The sequence below is a fragment of the Limanda limanda genome, chromosome 16, assembly GCF_963576545.1.
Source record: "Limanda limanda chromosome 16, fLimLim1.1, whole genome shotgun sequence".
Taxonomy (NCBI): domain Eukaryota; kingdom Metazoa; phylum Chordata; class Actinopteri; order Pleuronectiformes; family Pleuronectidae; genus Limanda; species Limanda limanda.
In genome coordinates, this window is record NC_083651.1 from 25,618,079 (window position 1) to 25,643,604 (window position 25,526).

Genomic DNA, 25,526 nt, shown 5'->3' on the forward strand with positions numbered 1-25,526 from the left:
AGCTGCTGTAACCATGGCAAACAAATCCTCAACATTTATTACAAGAAAAGTTATATTCTAGCTTAACTAGAAATGCTCTAGCAGAGATTCAATTCACCGTGCAGGCAGGATTCTAACCATTACTTTTTGGCCAGCGACATGCGATTTAACAATAGACTGGGACAAATGCTGATCTGAGACTTCCTTTACCAATTCACTACTCGACAAACATTCCTACAGCTCCTCTGTAGGGATGGAGGGTTTAGATGACAAGCCTGTGGAAACTCTAGAAAAACCCAACTGCACATCACAACTGGTCACCCATCTGCTGTCACTTCTGATTTAGGGTCTTCTGGTTTTCAACACGTACCTTCAAGTTTGTCGGATGTATATAGAATTTAGGCTCAGTAATGTGGGTGATAATGATGTTGTCATTACATAAGAGCACAGTCTTGTTGAAAATATAACAACGCTTCAAAGAAAAAGTCTCTTGACACTTCAGACACTATCAGATTTATTCAGAAAAGTGTGGTTAACTGTAATTTGAACCTAAAAGATAACACTTGCCGTTTAGTCAAGAAACATTTTATTGTGATTACAGCAGCATTTTCCTGTGACACTTAAATCTATAAATATAAATCAATATAAGCTCAAATTGAAACAAATGTTCTACAAAGGTAATGGTCAGTTTATGATGTTCTTAAATAATTGTGTTTGAAAACAATCACCCAACACTCAAGAAAGGGATTTAAACAGATTTAATAGCAGTCCAGAAGTCCCTGAACTTATGTTCAGCTGCCCTGAAGCGTCTTCATAATAAAGCTGCTGGGTGGTGCGTCTGTGAATATTGTCCCCACAAAAACGTGTGTCCCCCACAGAGTGTGTCTGATCATTCTGCAGCAGCCCAGGTCCTCGATCTGGAAACCCAGGTGACGGTACCTGTCATCGGTCTCAAACAGTGTGTTGTTGGTGTACGAGCCAAAGAACTGGAGAAGAACACACATATTTATCATGTAGTTATCTAATTGCAATGCTTTTAAACACGATGAAAGGGTTAGGGCTAGGGTTAAATCTCATCTGCACATTTCTAGTATCTGTCTTCAAGTCATCAGCAGCTTTAAACTTTGTCAGTGTAACACAAACAATGCCTGAGTGTCTCTGCTAAACTAAGCTACTGAACAAAAATAAGCTGAAATGAATTAAACGTAAGTGTCAAATCAGAGGTGACAGAAACTATTTCAGCATGAATTGAAACACAATCAAATCTAAACAGTGTGAAACTAGCAGAATGAGATTTAAATGTTTATGTAAATGTTTTATGTAAGAAGTTTACCTGACCAGAGATTTGTTGTCAATGCTCAGAACATGACACATTTGTATACATTTCTTCTGTACTACAAAAATATTATTGCCAATAGAGTTAGCTATCGAAGGTTTCATGAAAAGGGTCATGAACAGCTGGGGTTTAGCTGATATTTCCTGATTGATTGCTGTGGAAGCCCACACTGGCTTTACTGTACTGACACACCTATAAATAACAACAAGCCTCCACCTAGCACAGACTAGCATTGATCATCTCGTATCTACCATCTTATTTCTGTTCTACCTGCACAAATATGATCCTGCGAGAGCAGAGCTATAACAGGCTCAAACTCGATCTTCCCTTCCTGCTCTCAACAGCTCAACACTCATTTGCTTGATTGTATATTTTTAATCCAGAATGAATATTCTACAAAGGAAAAACTCCCATTTTAAATACATACAGCTCATTTGTTACTAGTGATACATTTATTATGATTGTGGGTTTCTCTTTCATCATGTAAGGTCTCCACTCTGTTATATACAGCGCCTAAAGATAATTTATGTTGTGATTTGGCGCAAATCAAATACAATTTTGTTGAATAATAATCAGACCTCATCAGACCTCAAATAACTAAACAATTACAAACATTCATTATGTAATATTGAATATCCTAGAATACTGTGCATCTGAAACAAGATTAGTGCACCCATAGCATAGACTGTATAATTAGGATTAAGATACATTTATTTGTCCCAAACACATGCACAGACATGCACAAGCACAATCATGCAATTGTAGGGAAATTTAACCTCTGCTTTTAACCCATCTGGTGCAGGACACACAGAGCAGTGGGCAGCCATGTACGGCGCCCAGGGAGCAGATGTTGGGGGAGTAAGGTGCCTTGCTCAGGGGAACTAGAAAGGGTAGGGAGAATCCTCTTGGATTTTTGGACAGATCAATCCAGGTTCGTCTTTTGGTTGTTTCTACGTGGAGTCGAACCAGAGACCTTTTCTGCCCATAGTCCAAGTTTCTGCCACTAGTCCACCGCCTCTCCGGAACGCTGCCTCGTGAGGATGGTTTTCCACTCACATATAGTTTTGTGTAATTGTATGAAGTACATGTGGCTAATTAAATGCCATGTGTCATCAAGTTTCGGGGTGCAGCGTTTCTGCTGACACACCAGTAAGGTCAAGATCAGTTTCCAAATTAAAGCAACCGACAGTGTTTCTATTAGTCACACTCTAAAAACTGTCCATTTATTACTGTTAACAACCTAAATGTTATAGTGTAGTGAGTGGGGGACTTACATAATTCAACCTCCGCGCTCAGTATGTGTTCGCAACATTGTTTACGTAGTGCGTTCGGCGTCAGGCTCCTGCGTGGGTGATGACGTCGACCCCAGTGCATGCCGGGTGGCGTGATGACGTCAGGGGCCCGGCGCGACGGGAATGTAATGACGTCCGGGACCCCGGGGCATGCTGGGGTATTTAACGCCATCTTGTTTGTTTTGATTTGGATGCTAACTGATGCTAAATAAACGGAGCACCACTCGTGTTCCAGACGTGTTCCAGACGTGTTCCAGACAAGACATTTTCTCCTCATGTTACATGCGGCCGCTGGTCAGCTTGTGACTAACTGTTACAATGCGGTCCTTTACACCTCCCATCAAAAATCTTTGTTGCACACTTCAGACACTACAGTTAGGTCAGATAGGCTGATAAAACAAGTATGTAAATGTTGGAAAGCAGCGACAGCAGCAGATGGTCTTTCACATTCACTCTTGAGCTGTTCAGACAGTTGTGAATGTAAGTGTTTCACTTGAGTGACAGTTATAATCTTACCGCCAGTCCTGAGGATGGGTCGATAAAGTCTGCCCAGAATCCTTCTTTTAGCAGCGCACAGCAGATCTCCTGGGCTCCATCCACAAACTGCTCAGGAGATGAACATTTGTTATCAATGTGCGATAGATGCAGATAAACAGCTAAATGATTTTTTGATCATTTTATACATCTGACATAAAGGGAAAACAATTGACCCGCTGTGCTTGACTGAATACGTCTCACTACCTGACATTCCACACAAATATTATGATGTGAAATCTACTCATTACTCTAAATTAAAATGATTCTGTACTGGAAAAATAACTCACATTTATTACCGAATCAGCCTTCCTCACTGAAAAACCCATTTCGTACTTTCCTCAGTCTTGCCCTAAACACTATAATTCAATTCTCTCTGCCCATGTTTAGATTCTTCTCCATAATCAGTCGCAATGAGTGGCGTCTGATTGGTCCCCGATTTATTCTGCAGCATGACATAGAGCAGTGACACATGGCCAGAACCATAAAGATCTGATCCCCCACTTCTGAGCAGGAGAAACAGAATGAATCCTATTAAGGAATATAATAGGAATATTATAGAAATACTGCAGTCAAGCGGTTAGTTACCATAAACATGTTCCGTCACATTTCTTTTACAATTACAATTTAGTTACCAGAATGGAATAGTGCAAATAATTTCAGATGGACAATTTTCAGACCTATCATGAAATCAGTTTTTCTAAAATATTGTACATGGACAGCACAAGTACATTAAAGTTTTCCTAATTAATTTTAGTGACAATGCAGTGATTTACTGCACAGTGCGAGCTTGTAAAGAATATATAAGGCTGTGGGTCTGGTTGAAATCCATCAAAACAGGACGGCAGGTCTAAATTCTTCACACAAAAAAGAAATATATCAATTTGTGTTTTGCACAAAATAAACAAGCAGTTTTATAATGATTCTTCTTTAACTTTATGACATCTTTCACAGAGTGTTTGACAAGGACTATATATGCAGTTCTGAGAGAGAGAGAGAGAGAGAGAGAGAGAGAGAGATCAATCACAGATAGTAATTCCTTCAGTAAAAGGGAACTGAATTTTTAATGTCCTCCTTTTTACTATGTGCCTTGCATGAAGGCAGCAGCTGATGGAGCGATTATGTTTTACTTTTTAATATGAATAGGCTGTTGATTTGTCACGGTAATGAGCGCATTGCATATACTGCCTACCCAAAGTCTCCACCAGTAAAAAAAAAGACCCTTCAGATCTCCAGAAAGCAGCTCACCTTGCTAAGCATCTTCTCTCTCTCCTCCTCCACATCAGCACACCATGATGTCATATCATTCTTGGTCTTCTGGGTTACTGTCACCACCATCATACCAGAGGATGGAGCCTCAGGAAACATGGACTGGAAATCTGTTCATCACATTATCAGAAGAAACACAAATCACACAAAGCCACTGCTTCTCATCAGCTAAATGAGCTAAACTCTGTTGTTGCTCTGGTGGTATATGCCAGTCCAAATAGAGAAGTTGGATTTTTGTGGATGATGGTTGGAGGAGTGCAGTGTCAATGCTGTACCTTTCTGTAGTAGCTCCGGACAGGACTGTATAGCACACTCCACACTGGAATTATCAAAGTACTGTTCAGCTCTACTGACACTCTGAGACGAGGCTGGGACGTCTTTGTCCTAACACACACACACATTACAAAGACGAGTACACAGTGAGTCTTCTCTTGCTTCATTATTTTCTGACACTAGCTGTCACTGTCCTTATCACTACGTAGAGGAACACAGTGGTGATTTATTGTAAATGTTTTCCTGTCAATTGTACTTTCATTTGCTGTTCAATCAGGTTCACGAGTGAGTTACATGTAACCTGTAACCCATGTTCAAATTATTACACTTACAAAGTCAACAATGACCTGGGCCAGTATGAACTCATGTCTCTCACTACTGGACAGGAATGACAGCACATCAGGGACCATCTTGTTTGCCAGAGTCTCTTTCTTCTTTGTTATTCCTTCCATGTGGCATTCAAAGCCTACATTACCAGGCAGCTGGAAGCGCTGGTCCTGGGGCCCAAAAGGCCCCATGCTCTCATCAGGCCACACTGTCCGCAGTCCTGAACCAGCGAGGGGACAACAGGACAAATTTATGATTAAATTAAATAATCTTTGTTTTTTGCTTGAAATTCACTGACTTTATGTCTATACAGCATGATACCATGTATACTATATATATATATATAATATATATATATATATATATATATAGTATATAAACTAATCCTCTCCTTCTAATGAGTTTTGAAATATAACACAAAAACATGTACGACCTACCCATATCAGATGGAGTGATGGCTACGTGTGGTTCATCAGAGCCTGAGGAACCCGCAGCAGAAAAGGCTCTGGCTCCTGCCACACGATGCACCAGCACATGAAGTCCTGGGAGGTAACTGACCAGCCTTGCTCTACGGCACAGCACCTGGACACAAGCACAACATATCATATTAATAGTTGTCTGTCTCTATCTCTCACACACACACACACACACACACACACACACACACACACACACACACACACACGACTTACACTGGCCATCCCGTTGTGTCTCTGTCCACCTGCAGGGTCCAGTTATATTCCTGTAGGAGCGGACGACTAACAGTCAGGAGGTTTTTCAAAGCATCGCTGAAAGTTTGTGTAGTAGTGAGATCGGATTCATCTGGAATCTGAACAGAGTCTACAGAGCCTCCAGACAGACTGAGCAAATACACGGACGTTGTGTAAGATACGTTGAATAACCACCAACCTACAGCTCACTGTGTAAAGAACATGACTTGTCTTCGTCTGACGGTCATATGTGTCACAGCAGACAGTTTGTACTACAGAGCAGGGACCTACCGGAGGGTGTGCCTCTTTCACTCGTCGTGAGACACAGCTTCAACTACAGATAAGCACCCTTCACACAACTCAGCTGTTTGTATGAAAACAATTCACCTTGAGTCCGAGCATGCGTGTAACGATTTCGTTTCTTTCCTGGATTCATGGAGGGCAGGTGGCAAAAGGCTTCAAAATGCATTACTGCCCCTGCTGGTGCGGAGGAAGAAGGGTCCTGAGCTACAGCCTATGGTCCCTAGCATAGATGGTCCCCATCTATGGTCCCCAGGCCATAGCCCTACATTGCTACTTCTTCTTCTTCGTCTGCTTTCGCAGCTTGCATTCTTGTTGTTGCATTACTGCTATCTTGTGGTGTTAGTTCACTCCTAAAATGCCCAGTTTGTCTTGACATCAGTCCTGTTCTCCGAAGAAACGTCCCCAGATATCTCCAGCCTTGTCCTCTCTCCCCACACTTCAGTTTGCACTTTATACTTACTCTTGTTAGTCCTGCATTTTCATTCCTTTGAGGTATACTTTTCTTTCAATTCACAAGTAAGCGTTCTGTTTTTGGTACCTAACAGTGTCCACACAGGCCTTGTTGGATGTTTCCTTGTGATGTGGAGTGTCCCATTCAGGTTGCTGTGTCGTAGAGTCTAGTTATTGTCTGTTATTGTCTCCGGATCCCAGTGCTGCTGCCACTCTTTATTGATTTCCTTACATGCAATAACCTTTCCTTCTGATTTTTATTTCTATTTTCTTTTTTAATTAGAATCAGAATCAGAATTATTTATTATTATTTATATTGCCATGTATATTTGCATATATTGGAAATTGCCATGGTGTGGTTGGTGCACTGTACATGAAAACAAAACAACAATATATACAGCAAGACAATACAGTAAGAAACAATAAGTTATGGCGATAAATTATGTGCTGGGGGGCAGAGTCAGTGTGATGCAGGGGGCTTGCTTGTGAGCCCCACTGCCATGGGGAAAAAACTGTTCAGGTGGCGTGAGGTTTTATGGAATGGAAGTCTCTGAAAAAGGTGGTGACCGGGATGGGGAGGATCAGCAATGATCTTTTACTGGTCCTGGAGTGGAACAGGTCTAGGAGAGTCGGCAGGTCACAGCCGATGACCTTCTCAGCTGACCGTATGATCCGCTGCACTCTGCCCTTGTCCTTGGCAGTGGAGGCAGCAAACCAGACGGTAATTGATGCGGTGAGGATGGACTCAATGATGGCTGTGTAGAACTCCACCATCACTTTCTGGAGGAACATCCTCTGCTGGGCCTTCTTGATGGTGGAGGTGATGTTCTCCGCCCATCTCAGGTCCTGTACAATGATGGTCCCCAGGAATCTGAAAGACTCCACTGTTTTAACTGGGGAGTCGCACGGGCTGAGGGGGGCGGTTTGGGCTGGGCCCTTCTGAAGTCTGCAAACATCTCTACAGTTTTTAAAGCGTTCAGCTCCAGGTAGTACTGGCTGCACCAGGAAGCCAGGCTGTTAACTTCCTCTCTGTAGGCGGCCTCGTCCCCATTGGAGATTAATCCAATTAGGGTTGTGTCGTCTGCAAACTTCAGGAGTTTGACAGAGTGGTGGCTGGAGGTGCAGTTGTTGGTGTAGAGGGAGAAGAGTAGAGGGGAGAGCACACAACCTTGTGGGGCTCCAGTGCTGATGGACTGGGACTCAGAGACAAGCTTGCCCAGCCTCACGCGCTGCTTCCTGTCAGTCAGGAAGTCAGTGATCCACCTGCAGGTGGTCTCAGGCACGCTAAGCTGTGTCGACTTGTCACAGAGAAGAGCTGGGGCGATGGTATTGAATGCGGAGCTGAAGTCCACAAACAGGATCCTGGCGTAGGTGCTGGGGGAGTCGAGGTGCTGGAGGATGAAGTGGAGTCCCATGTTGACTGTGTCGTCTACGGACCTGTTGGCTCTGTAGGCAAACTGCAGTGGGTCGAGGAGGTGGTTGGTTATGGTCTTTAGGTGGGTCAGCACCAGGCGCTCAAAGGTCTTCATTACTACAGAGGTCAGGGCGACTGGTCTGTAGTCATTAAGGCCTGTGATCCTCTGCTTCTTGGGAACAGGGATGATGGTGGATGTTTTGAGGCAGGCGGGTACCACGCATTCAGCCAGTGAGGTGTTGAAGATGTCCGTGAACACTGGAGAAAGCTGATTTGACCGTTTGCTTGGCTTATTTCTCCAATCTCACAATACCCATAATGCTCATGTGTGCAGGAATCCAGATTAATGGGACCATAGATTGTTCAACCCACTCCAAAGCCATCTGAATGGCATACAACTCTACTGTAGAAATATTCAAGAAGTTAGATGTTAGCTTGCACGGCTAGGAACTGTAACGGTCCAGTGTTGTTTTTTATTGGATCCTTAGATCCGTCTGTAACCTGTACTCTCAGTAATTACTTTCTTTAAATTTATAGAATTAATTTACTAAATCCATAATTTACCTCCTTGCCTTGACTTGCAGGATCTGAAGATCTACCACTAGTGGTTTTAATATCCACCCAGGTGTTGCAGTCCACATCACTGTGCAGCAGAACTCTATTCCATACACTCCCAGTTCTCCTGAAGCGTGTGTCCTGCAGTCCTGCTCTATATGCTAACGACTCAGTGACCAGACACTAAACATCTGACGTCATTTTCGGTCATTTTAGTGTGCTGAAAACCAACTGACACTGACGTGTGTTCAATAACAGACCAGTGTGAAGATGGACATGCCGCAGCAAGGAGCAAGAACTTGCTTATATTTCCTCTTTTTCCTCGATGTTTTTTTTTGCATTGTGTTGTTTATCTTATTGGTGGAATGCTTGTTTATAAAGCATAGTTTTGAATAGCGCTATATAAGTAGCCACTTGTCAGGATAAAATAGCTGAAATATCCTCTGGCTTTGTAGATCAAGATCGATGCATTATTCCCTGGGGAAATCAGAAAAGAAAACAAATAAGAAAAAAATCTTGCTATGTTAAAGAAAGTGATTACAAAAATACTTAATCCCCTCATTGTCGATGCCAGATTTTAATGGTTTCTTTCTTGGCACAGTAAATCTGTAATCTGATGTAAGACATGACATTCATTGAATGTTCAAAGATTGTATTTCGTTGATACTTGTGACAGGTTGGGAACCCCAAGTTTCTGGTTATATGCTGCACCTTGTTTGTTTGGAGATCTTCTTCTCCAATGCAATCCTCTATACACACTCTAGATGGCGATCCCTCACAATTTCTCCTCCTTGACTAAATGAAGCTGTGGCTACATTCCTAGACAGGCAGTAGAGTACAGAAGTCTTCTAAAATTCAATCAAGCTGCACCAAATTTCATACCCTCAACCATATCAGTTCCCTAAATATGCTAAAAAAAAATTCCCCCACCAAGTTTTAAGGAAATCCATTCAGTAGTTTTTGCATAATTCTGCTTGCAAAACAAACAAACAAAGAAACAGACAGACAGACAGGGGTGAAAACATAACCTCAGCGGAGGAAATACGTTTTTTTGCTGTAATTGATGGGAATCAAGTTTCAATGGGTGGACAAAAAGCTAATGTTATTTATGTAAAAATCAGGCCTAATGATTACAGTGCAATGTAAGCTATACATTATCCAAATGCAGTATGAAGTGAGAATGTAACAACCCTGAACCACTCTGGTACACACACACACACACACACACACACTCGTGTTCCTCTCGTATTATCATGATGATGATAATTCAATGTTCTGAATTAACATTAATTAACATAATTATAATATGTGTAGGCTTCCCAATTCAGATCTGACATGTCCCTCATACCTTCACTGATCAGACGGGACCATCTGTGCTTTAGTCACAATAGGGTATTCTGGGTGCACCAGAGGAGCACTTGAACCATTATCACCTTTTGGTGTAACATTCTACCATTATATGAATGTAGCTTAATAAATGCAAATGTTGGGTTAGGGTTTGGGTTAGGGTTTTGTTTACTTTATTTGTGTATACTTTTGTGCTACAAAGCAAGTGAAGTAACACCATCATTCTTACCATTATATATATATATAATTTAAATAATTGTATTCTGAATACAAGCTAATTAAACTGCATTTACAAATGGATTAACTTGGCCCCTTTTTAGACACAGAGTAAGTGGGGGACACAGGCCCTGCCCCACTTACATTACGACAGAGAGGACCTTGGTAACTTGGTAAATAATTCTTTATTTTTGTGGTGGTGGAGCATCTGGTTAGAGTTTGAACACAGACATGTTTGGCCATGCTCTCTACCCACAGTGACAACACTGGAGACCACAGAACTCCACTGGACCAAACAATTTAACAGTCCACCACACCCACACTGTCTCTTCAAAATTACCTCACAAATGCAGTCTATTCATTATCAATGCAGTGTCACTGTAACAACACAATGTTGGAAGCCATCAAAAGGTGCATGCATCATGGGAACTGGTTGATTTTCTTTATTTTCGCTTTTACAGGGGCTTAGTGTGAGATGTTCTGTATTGTTAGTTGACCCACATTTCCTGCTCTCAGTGTTTGCAAGTCATTTTAGAGACTCTGAGTTCCATTAGGACGATGTCCTCTAACTCATTCAGTCAATACAACTCTTCAAGTGTACATGATGGTATACATATATATATATATATATATATATAACTAGCGGGGATAAGTACAAGCAGCAACAACACAGAGCAATTCAATATAAAGGAGCAGTGGGGGTGGATGGGTTGGCTGTCCCCTCAGGGCCCTTCTCACTGCTCTTTTCTCAGTTCTCTAACATGGAAGACATATCTGCTTTGGGGCTCTTAGCAATAATTCAGACCACTTGTCCAGTGAGTGCTCTCTCTTCTGTATGCTGTTGATAATTGAGCCTGTGACTTATGCTGAAGGTAGATACATAATTATCAAAACTGACCAATATCCATGAGCATGCTCAATAAATTTCATGATGTCTTCCCATTATTGGGATATGCATGGGATCCCTGATAAAACTGATGGTTGATCTAAACAGACGGTCAGGGAGGTCACTAAAATCACTAGCAACTATAAACAAGATAAATGTTCTAACTGATCAAGTCTGCTTGATCATGTTTATTTTAACACAGGGTCAATGGTAAATTGAATGTGATAGATGAGAAAAAAGGTCAGCGCAGCAATATTAGCCCTGGTCATATAGAATGTGGGATATTAGAGAAAATATATACATAGTACAGCATGATACATACATTCAAATCCTACATATTTTGTAGTAAAAAGGAAACGTGTATACAACAGTATTGCACATTGGGTAGCAGCCGTGGTTCGATAGCAGCACACTTGGTTGACAGAACATAGTGCACACAAGAATGTAATTGACTATGCAACGCAGAACATTAAGATATATGAGAAGCCAATCCTTTACTATTAACCAAATTAAAACACTGTGTGCACATGATGTCAAATTAATAGAGGGTAGAAACCTTTCCATCTAAAGCTGGTGTTAATTTAAATAACTAATTTAATAATTAATAGTATAATAATAAGTTTAGAAATGTAGCGATCATATCTTCATTGTACTTAAACAAACTCAAAATCTAAACTTCAGAATAAATGTCTGTTTCCTTACTTAAATCCATGGTATTTGGTTGTTGTGTGCCGTAAACAGCACATGATGTGATTGCGACAAAATGTGATTGGGACAAAATAATCCACCGTGATAAAAAGTAAACAAAAATTCCTTCAAAAATAAAATGCCACATTTCATGTTCTACTATTACATATACAGTATATATATATATATATATAAATACATACATAAATATCTTACATGTACAACCAATTTTGAAAAGGGGATAAAGAGAGAACCCAAAAGACTTATGAGGACTTGTGGATGTGGGGGGAGCTGGCTTGGTGCCCTCACCAATGTCAGTGTTTATTAATTTTCCTCTTTCCCAGCCTCTTCGCCGCTTCAGTTGTTTGACTGGCCCTGACTGCTGCAGTGGAGGAGTTTCACTGGTAGCATGTACAACTAAAATCATCATGATTTTGTTTGCTCTCTGATGTGGTACATTTGTTGCTTTTCTTTGATTTATAACTCTCTCTCTTTTCTCTCAGTCCTAAGAGTTTATTAACCCGTAGGACCCAGTATGATGCCCTTGCACACGTAGCAGCAGGCTCTATAGAGTAGCAAGCCATGCCCACCAGAAAAATGGAATTTTATAAAAATGGGTCCTGTCCAGACCTGTAGAGCCAAAATAAAAAAAATGTATAAAGAACTTAGTAAATGACTCAATGCTAAATACATAAATAAATAAATATCTATACATAAGTAAGAAGAAAGTTGTATTTATTGGGTGAGGTAAAAGGCTCTTTATGTATTTCTACATGTATTAATATCCCTTCTTGAATGACAGCACCCTAACCCGCAGCTGTAACCAAAACAGCTTTTGACAGCAGAGCTGTGTAACACTGCCTACACAATTAAACTACTGACACAGAAATACTGAAATAAATCAATATGGAAATCTGGAAAAACTGAAATAAATAAATGTGAAAATGAATAAAGCATCTAGAAAAAAATTAAGAAATAAATGTGAAAATGCACAAATAGTCTACTTAAATACCAAACTGTATTTTTTTTTTATTCATGTGTTGAATTATCAATTTCAGCATTTGGCAGTTTCGGTCCTCCATAACACCCAACTGCACATCAGATCAGCCATTAGGGATCATCATGAGAGAATACAGGTCAACCCTCCAGCAGAGAACAGTAATCGAGAGTGTTTCAAGGGACTATACAACCAAACCGAAATTGTAAGTGCTTTGGACTAAAGTAACGAGACATTCTCCCCTCCCCTCTCAGTGGCTCCTGGCAATAGCCTACCCACCCTGTTGCAACGGCCCTTATTGTATATAGCTGATGTAACGCTGCTGTGAGGGATCATGCAGACAACCAAAAACTATGGACAACTATCTGTGAAGAATTATGGGATGTCCACTGTGGAGGAAGGAATTGGAAATGTCCCCACATGAAGCCACAGCACCCCCGTTATGATGTGTTCAGCCACTATCGACCTTAAGAAACACTTAGTCCTGTGACGTTAATTGTGGTCTCCCTGTTATTCACATGGATCGAAACACATTAATTTTAATCTACATCTTTCCTTTCCCTTCTATTGAGGTGAGGATTCAAGTTCTGCCTGGGGCCCTAAAAAGGTCCGTCCTTGCCAAGTGAGAGAATTCCCGTCATATAGGCTAACAATCCCTGACGGGATTCCCACGGTGGAGCCCCGCCCTCCGCAGTTGGAAACAGGAGGATCGTGAGTACCCTGGAGCAGAGAGACACCCACACAGAGTCTCACAGTGGACTGACTTCTTTCCTCTGACCGAAACGGGACTTGTCTCCTCTCTCTGCGGTCAGGATGGACTCAGAATCCGCCGTCCAGTGTAAACTCGTGGTTGTGGGAGACAGTCAGTGCGGGAAAAGCGCGCTGTTGAGCGTGTTCGCCAAAGACAGTTTTCCTGAGGTAAGATGAGTCCTGCTCGTGTCCCCCTGATGACGAGCTGCCCCTGACTCTGGCTCTCTGTCCGTCTCTGTCCCCCGCAGTGCTACGTGCCCACGGTGTTTGAAAACTACTCGGCCAGCTTTGACCTGGACCTGCAGAGAGTGGAGCTCCGGCTTTGGGACACCTCAGGTGAGCGCTCCCCCACACTGAGCTGCGGTGGACCGCCAGTGAGTCCAGTCCTAACAAGAAGCCCACGCTTAACCTCAATATATAGCTGGATTTCTTTAGTGTGTAAAGCTATACCCGTTATATGTTTAATTTGCTAACCTACTAAGTAAATAAATACAGCTTATATTTGAATTTGCACATATATGAACGATATCACTTATTAAGTGTGTTTTCTTCAAAATTAACATTACTGTTGGAAGTAATGAAGGGGAATAATATATTTAATTTGAATAATATATCAAAAGCACCTTGTACAGACTATTTTCTTGCTGTATTACAGTAGAATATTCAGAGAGAAGGGACCCTCTGATAAAACTATCTTTGTTAAAATCCTTTTCTTCTTAGCTTACAGGTTTATTGGAGCATGATTTTATTTACTATCAAAGCTATAATCATGACAAAGTAGGCCTATCTTTGTCTTTATTTAGATGGCACAATCTGAATACACATTGTTACCTCATCAACTGCCATTAGGTTCTGTCTTAAAGACAAACAAGCAAACACCCAACATAATGGTTCGTTTGAGGTTTAGGTTTTGGATGCTTAACACTGGCTTATTCAAAGAGATACTGCACACTTACATCTGTTTTTCAACTTTAAACTAAATGATATGACTGTGATGAAACACATTAATAATGGTTTAAAAATCACATTTCTTACAAAGGTTATACAAATTCAGCATTTCATGGGTTGAACATAGCTCATAACACCAGCCATATGTTAAACAAACCATGCTGACATAGAGTCAAGTGTTCGGGTATAATCAAATGTATATTAAAGTTAACGCCCTTTATGTGGTAAGGTGAATTATCTGAGGAAAAAGGGTTTATAGACAAACTGTGGTCTAGTCTTATTCCAGTATCGTAGCATTACCCTTGGCACCTCCCTACAACACAAATGCTCTCAGGGAGAAAGGCTGCTGCAGCACACACACCTGGCATCATTGGTAGGGATGACATGTGTGTTGCTCTTGATTTGTGTGACATTGTTTTATGTAGCTACGGAAATATTCACATTAATTTTATAGCTTTACAACAGCTAACATTAGACTTCTAACTAAAGTTACGTTACACCACTCTGCCGCTGTCCTTTCATGTACTTTCATTGTCTGGGCTAAGAGAGCTCCAGCTTCAGGCACAAGTGAAGCTGTCCTCCACCACACTAATGCCCACTTTAGGAGGATGCTGGAGGGAAAAGTCTGTAAAGTGAGCAATGTTTTAAGCAGTTTACAGAATGCTGTGGGTGGAGTTTGGCTCTTGAATATTCAAATATGACTTGCCCAGGAAAAAGCTTTTTTTCCTCAGAAGCTCAGAGTTTAAAGGAGTATTTCTAACAGTTGTTTAAACAGCAAACTAGTTCATTATACCAAAGCAATCAAATACATTACAGTACATTTTTTGTAGATTATATTGACATTTTTTATAAGATTTGACAATATTTTGTAGACCCAAGACAAGACCTTTTGTAATAAAGATGTATCACAAAATGATGCCAGGGTGGCGGATGACCTATTTTAGGGCTGAACCTGGGAGCTTGGTTAGGAGAGTGTGACTGCTGTGTAACTAGACCTGAGTTTCAGTACCAACTCTAAAACAAGAGTTTTTCAGTAAAACAGCACAGTTAACTCCTCTAATATTTAATCATTAATCTGCTTTATGTCAGAATCATCATTCAGAGGATACAAATTAGCAAATGGTGACAGAGGGCATGAAGAGCACAATGGACATGATACCGAAATCATATCTAAACTGATGTTCAGTACTGAACACATTGTTTACTGTTTTTATAGGGACTTAAGGGTGAATGGTTCTGCCTGCTCCCCTCCCAGCAGGTCTAATAGAGGCAATTCCCCCCAGGTTGTGGACTGCTGGACTGAGATTTAACTCCCTGAAAAGAAAACTACTCATGATAGGATCTAGTAGTGTTTAGGATTCCTTGTATCAAATATACTTTGTAGAAAAGTTCTTCATTTTAATGGCAGCAATGATTCCCTGGCACTGGATAGATCTGAGTGCATGATGAGGGAGGGGCCTGGTGGGAGGATTTCATATGTTGGCTACAGTGAAATCTGACTCTTAGCTTCAATCCAGCACTTCGCCTACATTCCAGACAGACGGCGTCATAGTCTTTCTGTGGAACTCACTTGTGTTGGATAAATTACAGCTTACACCCCTGCTTCCCAACAGGCCGTCCACCCACCCCTCAGTCTCAGAGTTCAGATTGTGTTTCCCGCTCCCCTGTTTGAAAGGCTGGAGATTGACTGAAGGACTGAATCACCCTTGTGCAGTGGTTCTCAACCATAATATGTTAATCGTCTATTCTGAATGTTATTCCCAATGGAATTGTTCTGATTAGAGTTGTCAAAACTCTTAATACACGATACCATGTTTTTCAATGATCTCTGTTAATTTCACCTTTGATAATATCAAAAAGTACATTGTCCAGAAGCGAACCGATAAGCCGGTTAGTGACTTTGAAATAATAAAAAAGGAAAGAGAAAAGGGAAGAAACAAATAAAGTAAATTGTTGAATATTTATTAATTATGAAAAAATATTACTAAATAAATAAATCTTCAATAATACACATTTTGTCAAATAGTACCAGATATTGTACTCCTTAATTTGTACCTTTGGAAACCTGTATGAAGATTCAGCATCTGGTCTCTCTCACAATGTTCCCATGGAAAAACCTTCATACCAAAGCTACTGAAGGATGGCAGAAACATTTTGTTTGCCTAACTCTGTTTGCTTAACATAAGAAACCAGCTCTAAAAGATCTGAAAATCTTTCATAACAGAAAAATGTGGAGGGTCAAATTTCACACCGAAGTCAATTTTGAGGAAAAAATAAACTGATTAACAGTCAGGGTGTCTGCAACAGTGTGGGAAAAGTGTTTAAGAGAACTTAGGATAGTTGTTTGTTGATGCATGTCAGACGCTGGTGCTCCTGCGGAGATGGCACTTAGCCAGAGCAGAGGCCAAGCAAAGGTTCACTCAGATTTTAACTTATACTTACTAATAAAATACACACTACTTTTGCATTACTCAGGAATGCATTAACGAACATTGATTGAACAGGCATTTTGCACAGATATAAACTGGTAAAAGAACCTGGCACAGTGAGACACTCGAAGACAGGAGCTGGCACATGAGCAGAGTAGATGTTCTAAACACAATGAACACAAACAGGTAAATTATTACCCTGGGATAATGCAACTTATATGAAATACTGCAACTGACTTATTAAGCCTTAACTTAAGCTTTTTTAACAGATTGTCCTTGAAGATTCTCAGTCATCCAGGTCATGGTATCTTCAGAAGTGGTACAAGTGTACGTAGGAGTTTAAACAGTTTGTTGAATTTTAAGAGAAACAGCAGGTACATATTCTCCATTTACACACAAAACACTGGAAACTTCACCACAGAGGCCTCCTGGATAACTAGTCAACACTAGGGACAACTTAAGTAGATGGACACATTAAACTGATTACTTACTGCTACTTTACATTTTAACATTATTTACAAACTACAACAATAACAAAAACAAATTCTGAGTTTGATGTTGTTTTACATTTTTATATACATTTTTTTGCTCTTACTAAACTAGAAACAGTTGTAATCTGTTAAGTTGTAATGCAGAGCTAATCACTGTCACATACTGACAACATGGTAATAACATGATATGAGACATAACAACCTGATCAACAAATCCTGAATAGATTGATTATGGACTAGGATGCTGGTTCTGGGTTTTTGTTTGCTAGAGTTGACATTTAAATTTTTGTATCTACAATAATCTCATACATGGCCTCTGTGAAATGTGACCGTAATCAATGTCAAGGGAGGAAGGGAGAACTTCAATCCATTGGCCCCTAGTCCAACTGATGGATCAGATGGTTTGTATAATGTCATCACCATGTGTAGAAGATCCCAGCAAGCTTGCTGGGTGGATGATGAGAGTGTCTCTTAGGCGGGCAGCATGTTCAGAGACTGGCAAACCTCCTTTGGCATTCCCTGATGTACATATTCAAATTCATTTCAAAAGAAACTTGTAATACGAAAAAAGTTACTTTTCATGTATACTTTTACCATGTAAAGTTTTATTGTGGTAGGAGTAAAGGAAAAAATTAAGCCTATTTGGGTGTGTTTTTGGGCATATTTGATTGGTGTATAGCTCACTTGCATATAAAAATTCATTTTCAAAGAAACTTGTAATACAAAAAATGTTACGTTTCATGGTTACTTTCATTGTGTAAAGTTTCATTTTGATAGGAGTAAAGGAAAAAATAGCCCCTTTGGGGTGTATTGTTGCCTGGCCTTATTGGCACACATTGATGAGAATTTAACATATTTCCTCAACTAGGATTTCTTAGGACTTTTAGTATGTTGTTCTGGACACCTCATATAAATAATCTATGCTGAAAAAAATTATTTTACTATTATTTATATTTTTGGCTCCAAAATGGGATACTTTGCTTGGACTATAAAGGCCGGCGCATGCTTCTGCGTTTTCACGGGCCCGGAGACGCAAGAGCCCTTCCGGGCCCCTCACGGCCCTTCTTACGTCCTTACGTGCGTCGGACAATTTTTCTAACTAGACGGCCGCCCGCAAGGGCTGTGATTGGTCTGCTAACTACATCATGCCCGGAAACCACGGAAGATTTAGAAGAACGAATATGGACCAAATAGAAGAGCACTTGGCAGAAGAGATCCGGCACTATGTCCACTAGTATAACCCGTCACTAACCGACGGATTTTTCCGCCAGAAAAAGGCTCTGAGGAGCCGCCGTGGCGATGTAAATAAATCGCTCTTCTTTGTGCAACACAGGAAGAAGAGCCGACTTCGACAAAAAACATTACTGTTTTACTGTTCTGGCGGGGAATTGCATGGCAATACGTGCAACGGTTGGAAAACCATGAATGAATTAAAAAATCAAACCAGGTGAGCAATAACCAAGCCAAATTATTATTTTGTTCATTTAACTGGCAAACAACTTCCAAGTGCACCAACAAATACAAAACAAAACTGCATAGTAGGCCTCTCTGCCCGCCATCGAGGGTGCACCATCAGTCATCAACATGTTGACGCGCTCCAAATCCAAGTTGTTCACTTCAAAGAATGAAACGATTTTGGTGAAAAGAACTTCACCGGTAGTATGTCCCTCCATGGGAATTAGTCCAAGCAGATCCTCACGAAAACATTCCCCATCAAAAATTGCACATAGAGGCACAGCTGTGCCTATTTTCTGAGTCAACTTTTCTTTTTTTTAAGGTGGAGAGAGACATTTTTGTCTCGTTAGCGCAGCTTGAAAGGTACGTGTCAAAACAGTCACAGTGATGCACTCTAGAGCGCGAAGGGGCAAATTTAATTGGTCATTTGTTGTCCCTCAAAATGTATGTCCGGCCAAAACATGCAGTACCTGTTTACTTGGCTTAAACGGGTGCATACCGCCACCTACTGCACATGAGAGTGTACAATTAGCCATAGTTTGCACGCAGTTACTTTTGCATTTAGCGTCAGCTGCGTCTCGGGTATGTGCAGTTACTGTTACAAACATGGGGGAAAAACCGGGGGGTACGTAGCTGGAGATTGAATGTCTGAAGGGGTACGGACTGTAAAAAGTTTGGGAACCACTGATAGAGAGCTGTCCTATTTTTGCTTGGAATTATTTTTTTTAATTCGCAAAACATTCTAAACCAACTTTTTTGAAATCTTCCTAGGGTTGATGTTGTTGATACTGTTCAATCTGCACAAAACTAAATACAGAATTTATCAACTCACAAACACTATAAGTAACTCAAAATGTAGTCAAAATGGGAAATGCAGTAAACCATGGTAACAAGATTATTAAAGTGTGACTACGTTTTAATACTTATTTACTGAATACAACCTGTGAACTGAACTGAGCAAGCTTCTTGGATGTACATATGAACAATTTATCATTGATTGTAGGGCAGCTCTAACATTTCACATGATGACATGATGTAGTTGCCATTAACCACTAGTTAATAGAAACATAGGGCCATAAAGGAGCCATGGTGCAGGGAGTGCGACGATGCACATTTGGTATTTTGGTGATGAGGTCTGCCTGGTGCAGTTGAGAGGGGGAAGGTTTGAGATGAGCTGGCGATGATAATTGACTATTTGAGTCAAGATTTACAGCAAAAGAGTACAAACTATGATGACCATATGTTATACCAGAGATTCATGTCTCAAGTTCCTGTGTGTGATGTGGCTTTCTGGCTTTCATTACACCTGTATGCAATCCCTCTGGGTCTGTACATAAGTGAATTATGTCCAAGAATGCATATCCATTATTTTGTCAGACAAAAGTTCAGCTAATTTTCTACCGAGTTGGGTTTTACAGAACGTTTTAACCTAGCATATTAAAGCTGATTACTTTTTCATCTTTTGTGTATAAGAAGCTAGTTTTAAGAAGGCGGAAAGTAGAAACACCAAACTCTGCGGAACTTCTGAAGTTTTTTATCATTAAAAATACAAAGGTGTGTGTGATTGTTTTCAATATTTATGTAATGCTGAAGTTTGTCTATTTGTTTGAATGACCAAACAGGCTTCCAGATTGAGTCGTATGCTACGCACACCTATCTAATTCCAGCTTCAGGTATCCATTTACCACTTTGCAAAATGTGGCATTAAGGTTACAGGACTGTAGATTCATAAATTAAGTAATACACTAGGGTTTTGTTTGTAAAGGGGTGGGAGGGTGGAGTGTTTGGATCCTCTGTTGGAATGTACGCTGCTGTAATTCTAGCCATGTTTTGGTGCGAAAAACATATTGTTGCACTGTGGAGCAAAGTTTGCTGCTTTTCCCTGCAGGACTGGATGCTGGACTGGATGTCTGACTTTTGCAGCAGAGAGCAGGCTTTACTTTGACAGGGCTACTACTTGTACATACTGGATAGGCCTACACGTTTCAGCTACTTCACATTAATCATGTTGGTTTATGTGGCAAATACGGGCAAACATACTTGTATTCCCATCAGACTCAGCTTTATCATGTGATAGGTGCTTATTTTTATGACAGTATCCTCTCATGCTAAATGCTTCCATTTTTCATTTTACTTATGGGCCTACAATTCTGAATTAAATCTAAATAATAATGGTATCACTGTAATTATGATCATAATAATATTAGTAAACATAATAAAATAATAACAATGATAAAGAGATAAATATAAGGAAAACAGCAACATTTAGTAAACTAGCTGTACTGAGCTTTTGAATGACGCTCTGATTCATATATAACACATTTTATCATTGCCTTATATAATGGGAAACTAACGTGTGAATATTTCTGTAATTAAAGGTTCTTCTTACTATGACAACGTGCGTCCCCTATCCTACCCGGATGCTGACGCAGTCCTCATTTGCTTTGACATCAGCAGACCAGAGACATTAGACAACGTGCTTAAGAAGGTGAGTGTAAGGGTGGTCCTCCCTGTTGTAGTTAAAGATTTTCCCTCCTCTGGTCTCCTGCCGTCTCATGTTGGTTCTTGTAGGGATCCATCCTGGGTCTGTTTTACTCCATACATAGTAATGCATTTACATGCATTTTAATCCCCCACCATATAATGCAGGGGGGATACAGGGATCAGTATGTTTGACATCTGTAATAATCATCAAAATAATTTTCTTTCTAGAGAAGAACTTGCAGACTATTAGCATTTTTCTTTTACATGAGACCTAACAATTGTGGTCATTGGACATAGAAGTAGTGCTTTTTCACATTTGGGGTTTCTTTAAATCAAAATTTTTGTTCTGTGTTTTAAATAAATAAATAAACTTTGATTGTACCCTTTTCCCCTTTCCTGCTCACTAATGTTTTCGGGTGCCAGGGGAGCATGTCATCTCTTGATGACTCTTATTTTACCTGATGTTGTATTTACTAATTATTTCCACCAAAGTCAGTTGTCCATCATGGTTACATGATTATCTATCCTCTTCTGGTCTTTGTGCGCTCTGTCCAGTGGAGAGGAGAGATCGAGGAGTTCTGCCCTAACACCAAGATGCTGCTGATAGGCTGTAAGTCAGACCTCAGAGCTGACCTCTTTACCAGGTCTCACAGCAGACACACTCCAGTATCATATGACCAGGTGGGTAAATATCTTCCACACTTCCACACAGTAGACTAGACACGTGACACAGGTGTACTCACATGTGTTTAACCTATTACATTCAAAAGAGTAAACAAGGTGGCTTGTTCACTTTGTATTATTTTTTATATTCACTTGACTTAAAATACTTGTATTTGTGAGGTTAACATACATTTTTTTCTAATTGAGTCCGAGTAATTTCTTTCGTTATCTGTATGAATAATAAGCTGCCATGAAACGCTTGGGGTAAAAACAGCCCTGCTTTTAAAAAATGTTGGTTGAGAGAGTTTGGGTAGGTGGAAATGGAGTGATCATCCGGTAACTACAAACAGCTGTATTGTGAATGTAATATACTTGACTTATGGAAGTGAGGATGAAGGTTGGGATGGTGGGGGCATGTAGTGGCAGAAAGTGGCTTTCAAAAGAAAGAAGAAAAATTCCAGTGGTGATCAAGGGACGACTAATGAAACATGCAGTCTGAGTCAGGTTAGATCAATCAAGACAGTGGAAAATCCGATAGATGATTTGAAAGTCATACTTGTGTTTACTGAGAACTTCCATCTTTTAATGATGGCTAAACAAATTGAAAAAAGTGTTGGAAAAGGGAAGTTTGCAAAGTACTTGATTTACAAGTGCATACTTGTACATGCATTGAGCAAAGTACAAAAATATGCTTTATTGAATATGAATAGTATGGATGGTAAAAATGTATAAGTCCCTGTAACTGGCTCAGCTCCTAGACATCGGAGGGTTATATCCTGAGTGCCACTGTCTGTCTCAATGGAAGATAAAACAGAGCTGAAAAGAGGGAAAGTACTTAATGTTGGTCAAATTACTTCGAAAACAAATGGAGAACGAGCAGAAACACTTTCAGGAGTCATTGGATTTGATCAACCCAATTTAATAATTGAACTTTCTTTAATAATTGAACTTAAATGTAACAGTTAACTTCTATCGATTAGATTTACGTAAAAAAAATCTAATTTAAAACAGGTAACCTGTAAGTTTAATCTTCAAGTCCATGATGTACTTTAAAGGGACTCTTACCTTTGTTGCATTTGAGAATTACAGCACATTCAAATCATCCCGCCTTCCTCCAATGCCCCACCCCCTCGTTCCCATCCGCGGTGTTTTTTTGAAGAAACTTTATTTACAAGCAGACTTACGACCTACTGCCTCCGCGCACGCACGTGAGTTTTTGTTTACCAAAGCAATGGATTCGGTAAGATATATACATTTACATTCACATGCCTTGATGACGCGGGCCCGAATGCGCCACAAGAAGCAGACGGAAAACCTGCATGTCCATGCAGCAAACAGACAGGTCTGTCGGCCAATAAGGTCCTTCGGTCCGAAGAATTTTATTGGTTGAAGTTTTCACTAAATATTATGAGAGTGAAATAATTGTTTGTTTTTACTCCTGGTGGGTCTGTCTTGCATTTTAGAGTGTCATTACCTTATTAATACCAATTTAACCTTATCCAAAAAAAGTGTAAAAATGCAACAAAGGTAAGAGTCCCTTTAAGCATGCTTCAATATGTATTGTTGATCCAAAGTATTTTCTTTATTTGGCACAATTCACAATCATTGTGTTACTCTAAATTTCATTAACTGACTGTGGACTATAGTGGTCTTGATGCTTGATCAGGATCTTGCTGGCTGCTGACCAGACACTATGATGCAGCAGGACTGCTTAACATATAGTATTGAAGTTATCCTTCAAAATGTTTACCCTCATTGATGCTGCTAAAAGCTTTATCCTGATGATGTTCTCCTCTACACATCTATTGCACTTCTGTCCGTCCTGGGAGACGGATCCTCACATGTGTCTCTCTCTGAGGTTTCTACGTATTTTTACCTGTTAAATAGGGTTTTTAGTAGTTTTTCCTGACTCTCGCTGAGGGTTAAGGACAGAGGATGTCTCACCATGTTAAAGCCCTATAGACAAATTGTGATTTGTGAATATTGGCTATAAAAATAAAATTTGATTGATTGATTGATTGATTAAGTTACATGACATGATTATTTTTTGCTTTTAACTAACAACATAATTTAATGAACAATTTAATAAAAAACAATTGAATTCAACGTCTCAATTCTTTGAGTGGGTAGGAATGTGTCCATCACACATCCATATAAAACATGTGTGTTTTGTTGATGTTGTCAAAAACCGTCTGTTTACTGTAAAAGTTGCTGTGGTACTAGACAGAATTATCCTGAGAGCTGTTTTGATTACAAACATAAGGCGGCCAGAATATTGGGAAGACCCCTGAATACAATGTGTCCAGTACAACATCATCACTGACTGAGCTACTTGATAAAATGCAGAAGTGAGGAATAAAAGTCACATTTGAATCAGCAAACATAACCTGTAAGTTCATTAGCTGATCAATTGTGTTGATTAATTGTGTCTATGGACAAATCCACGGGTGCCAGTCTATTCAAGTCATTGAGAGCTTGAACAGCTCCTCTGCCTGACTTCAGCTAGAAAAACCTCCACCATCCATTTGTTAAATATTTGTGTTGACTCTAATCATCAGTATAAAGACTTTACTAAGTTTTAGGAATGTGGAGCATCATTTCGACACACTCTTAATCCTTTTGGTGTTTCTTGTCCCAGGGCTCCAACACAGCCAAGCAGCTGAGCACCCCCTACCTGGAGTGTTCTTCACTGCAGTCTGACAACAGCGTCAAGGACATCTTCCATGTGGCCACACTGGCGTGTGTCAACAAGAACAATAAGAACATGAAGAGGAGGAAGTCCTCCAGAGCCACTAAGAGGATGTCTCACAGCGGAGGAGACATGTCCCCTGTAGCATCAACACACTTTCAGCAGACCAAAGCTAAGAGCTGTGCTGTTATGTAAACACAAATACTGATACAGACACTGCCAAGGACAAAGCATGTGGAGGGTCAGTCCTGCAGTCTCTGTGCTTCTAGATGTCGTTTAAACATGAAGCAGGTGTGATGATTGATTTCGTGCAATGATGAAAATGCCCAATGCAGACTTTATGGAGATAGGACTGGGAAAGTACTGTGTGTTTCAATGTGCCATCACCTGTAACTACAGAGAGCCGCCGTGGAGACAACACTAAGTATCTTACCAAAATGTACCACTAAAACATCCTCAGCGCTTCTCGTCACAGTGGAGGATGAACAGCATTCTTCAAGGATGTATTCCTTCATTAAAAGATGGTCTGACATGCTGTAGGTTTTCAGCATATTCTGATAGACATTATTTTGATACTCCTGAAACCATTCAATAAGCTGACAGTTTCTCTTTGGTAACTTTAACTCTAGCTACAACATGTGCATACATGAGTTCATAAGGAGGTTCACCTGAAATAAATGTGTATGGGAGTGTCACCACTCTATGCTCCTCCAACCATTTACTTTGCATTTACTCCTGATGTGTTGCCATTATCAGAATTTTGCCCACACTATTATCTGGCCTAGGGCACACTCAGTAGATATTAAGACAGTTTTCCCTGAACTAGATCTTCAAATCTTTCAATCTTAGAAAGGTAAGTCATCAGGAGATGACATAGTCCCCTGGCAAACCCAAACCATCAAAAGCCACTATTTCAAAAATACATTTCATGAAGAGATGCCAAATGATTTTGAAGATTCTGCTGTGGAAACTAAAGAACTACCAACTGAAAGACTGACTGGGGAGACAATGAACACTTTGGATATGTGTGACTCTTTGTTGG

At 40.2% G+C, this 25,526-nt stretch overlaps 2 protein-coding genes across 3 annotated transcripts; one reads left to right on the forward strand and one right to left on the reverse strand.

Annotated features, from left to right (window-relative positions):
- Window positions 1-548: 548 nt before the first annotated feature.
- On the reverse strand, window positions 549-6,107 carry mmadhcb (metabolism of cobalamin associated Db). 2 transcript variants are annotated; one of them, XM_061088442.1, is made up of 8 exons: window positions 6,012-6,107; window positions 5,703-5,752; window positions 5,448-5,592; window positions 5,016-5,230; window positions 4,686-4,794; window positions 4,390-4,520; window positions 3,124-3,210; window positions 549-965 (listed from the first exon to the last, which is right to left on the reverse strand). In XM_061088442.1, the coding sequence occupies exons 2-8, from the start codon at window positions 5,709-5,711 to the stop codon at window positions 771-773; spliced, it is 891 nt and encodes a 296-aa protein (XP_060944425.1). In that variant the 5' UTR covers window positions 5,712-5,752; window positions 6,012-6,107; the 3' UTR covers window positions 549-770. The 2 variants fall into 2 exon arrangements, with proteins under 2 accessions (XP_060944425.1, XP_060944426.1); XM_061088443.1 differs by having other exon boundaries at window positions 5,703-5,870.
- Window positions 6,108-13,369: 7,262 nt separating this feature from the next.
- Window positions 13,370-25,019, forward strand: LOC133021735 (rho-related GTP-binding protein RhoE-like). The gene is made up of 5 exons (XM_061088699.1): window positions 13,370-13,493; window positions 13,574-13,661; window positions 21,027-21,136; window positions 21,688-21,813; window positions 24,434-25,019. Exons 1-5 carry the CDS (start codon window positions 13,389-13,391, stop codon window positions 24,677-24,679), a joined length of 675 nt encoding a protein of 224 aa, XP_060944682.1. The 5' UTR covers window positions 13,370-13,388; the 3' UTR covers window positions 24,680-25,019.
- Window positions 25,020-25,526: the final 507 nt, after the last annotated feature.

Bases quoted from the DNA above. Each gene is read 5' to 3' on its own strand.
- mmadhcb (XM_061088442.1), bottom strand. The intron at 5,231-5,447 runs GTAGGTCGTACA...TCGCTGGTTCAG, and splicing joins CATCACTCCATCTGATATGG to GACTGCGGACAGTGTGGCCT. The intron at 4,521-4,685 runs GTACAGCATTGA...TGTGATGAACAG, and splicing joins TCCGGAGCTACTACAGAAAG to ATTTCCAGTCCATGTTTCCT.
- LOC133021735 (XM_061088699.1), top strand. From the start codon at position 13,389: ATGGACTCAGAATCCGCCGTCCAGTGTAAACTCGTGGTTGTGGGAGAC. The intron at 13,494-13,573 runs GTAAGATGAGTC...TGTCCCCCGCAG, and splicing joins CCAAAGACAGTTTTCCTGAG to TGCTACGTGCCCACGGTGTT. The intron at 13,662-21,026 runs GTGAGCGCTCCC...CTGTAATTAAAG, and splicing joins CCGGCTTTGGGACACCTCAG to GTTCTTCTTACTATGACAAC.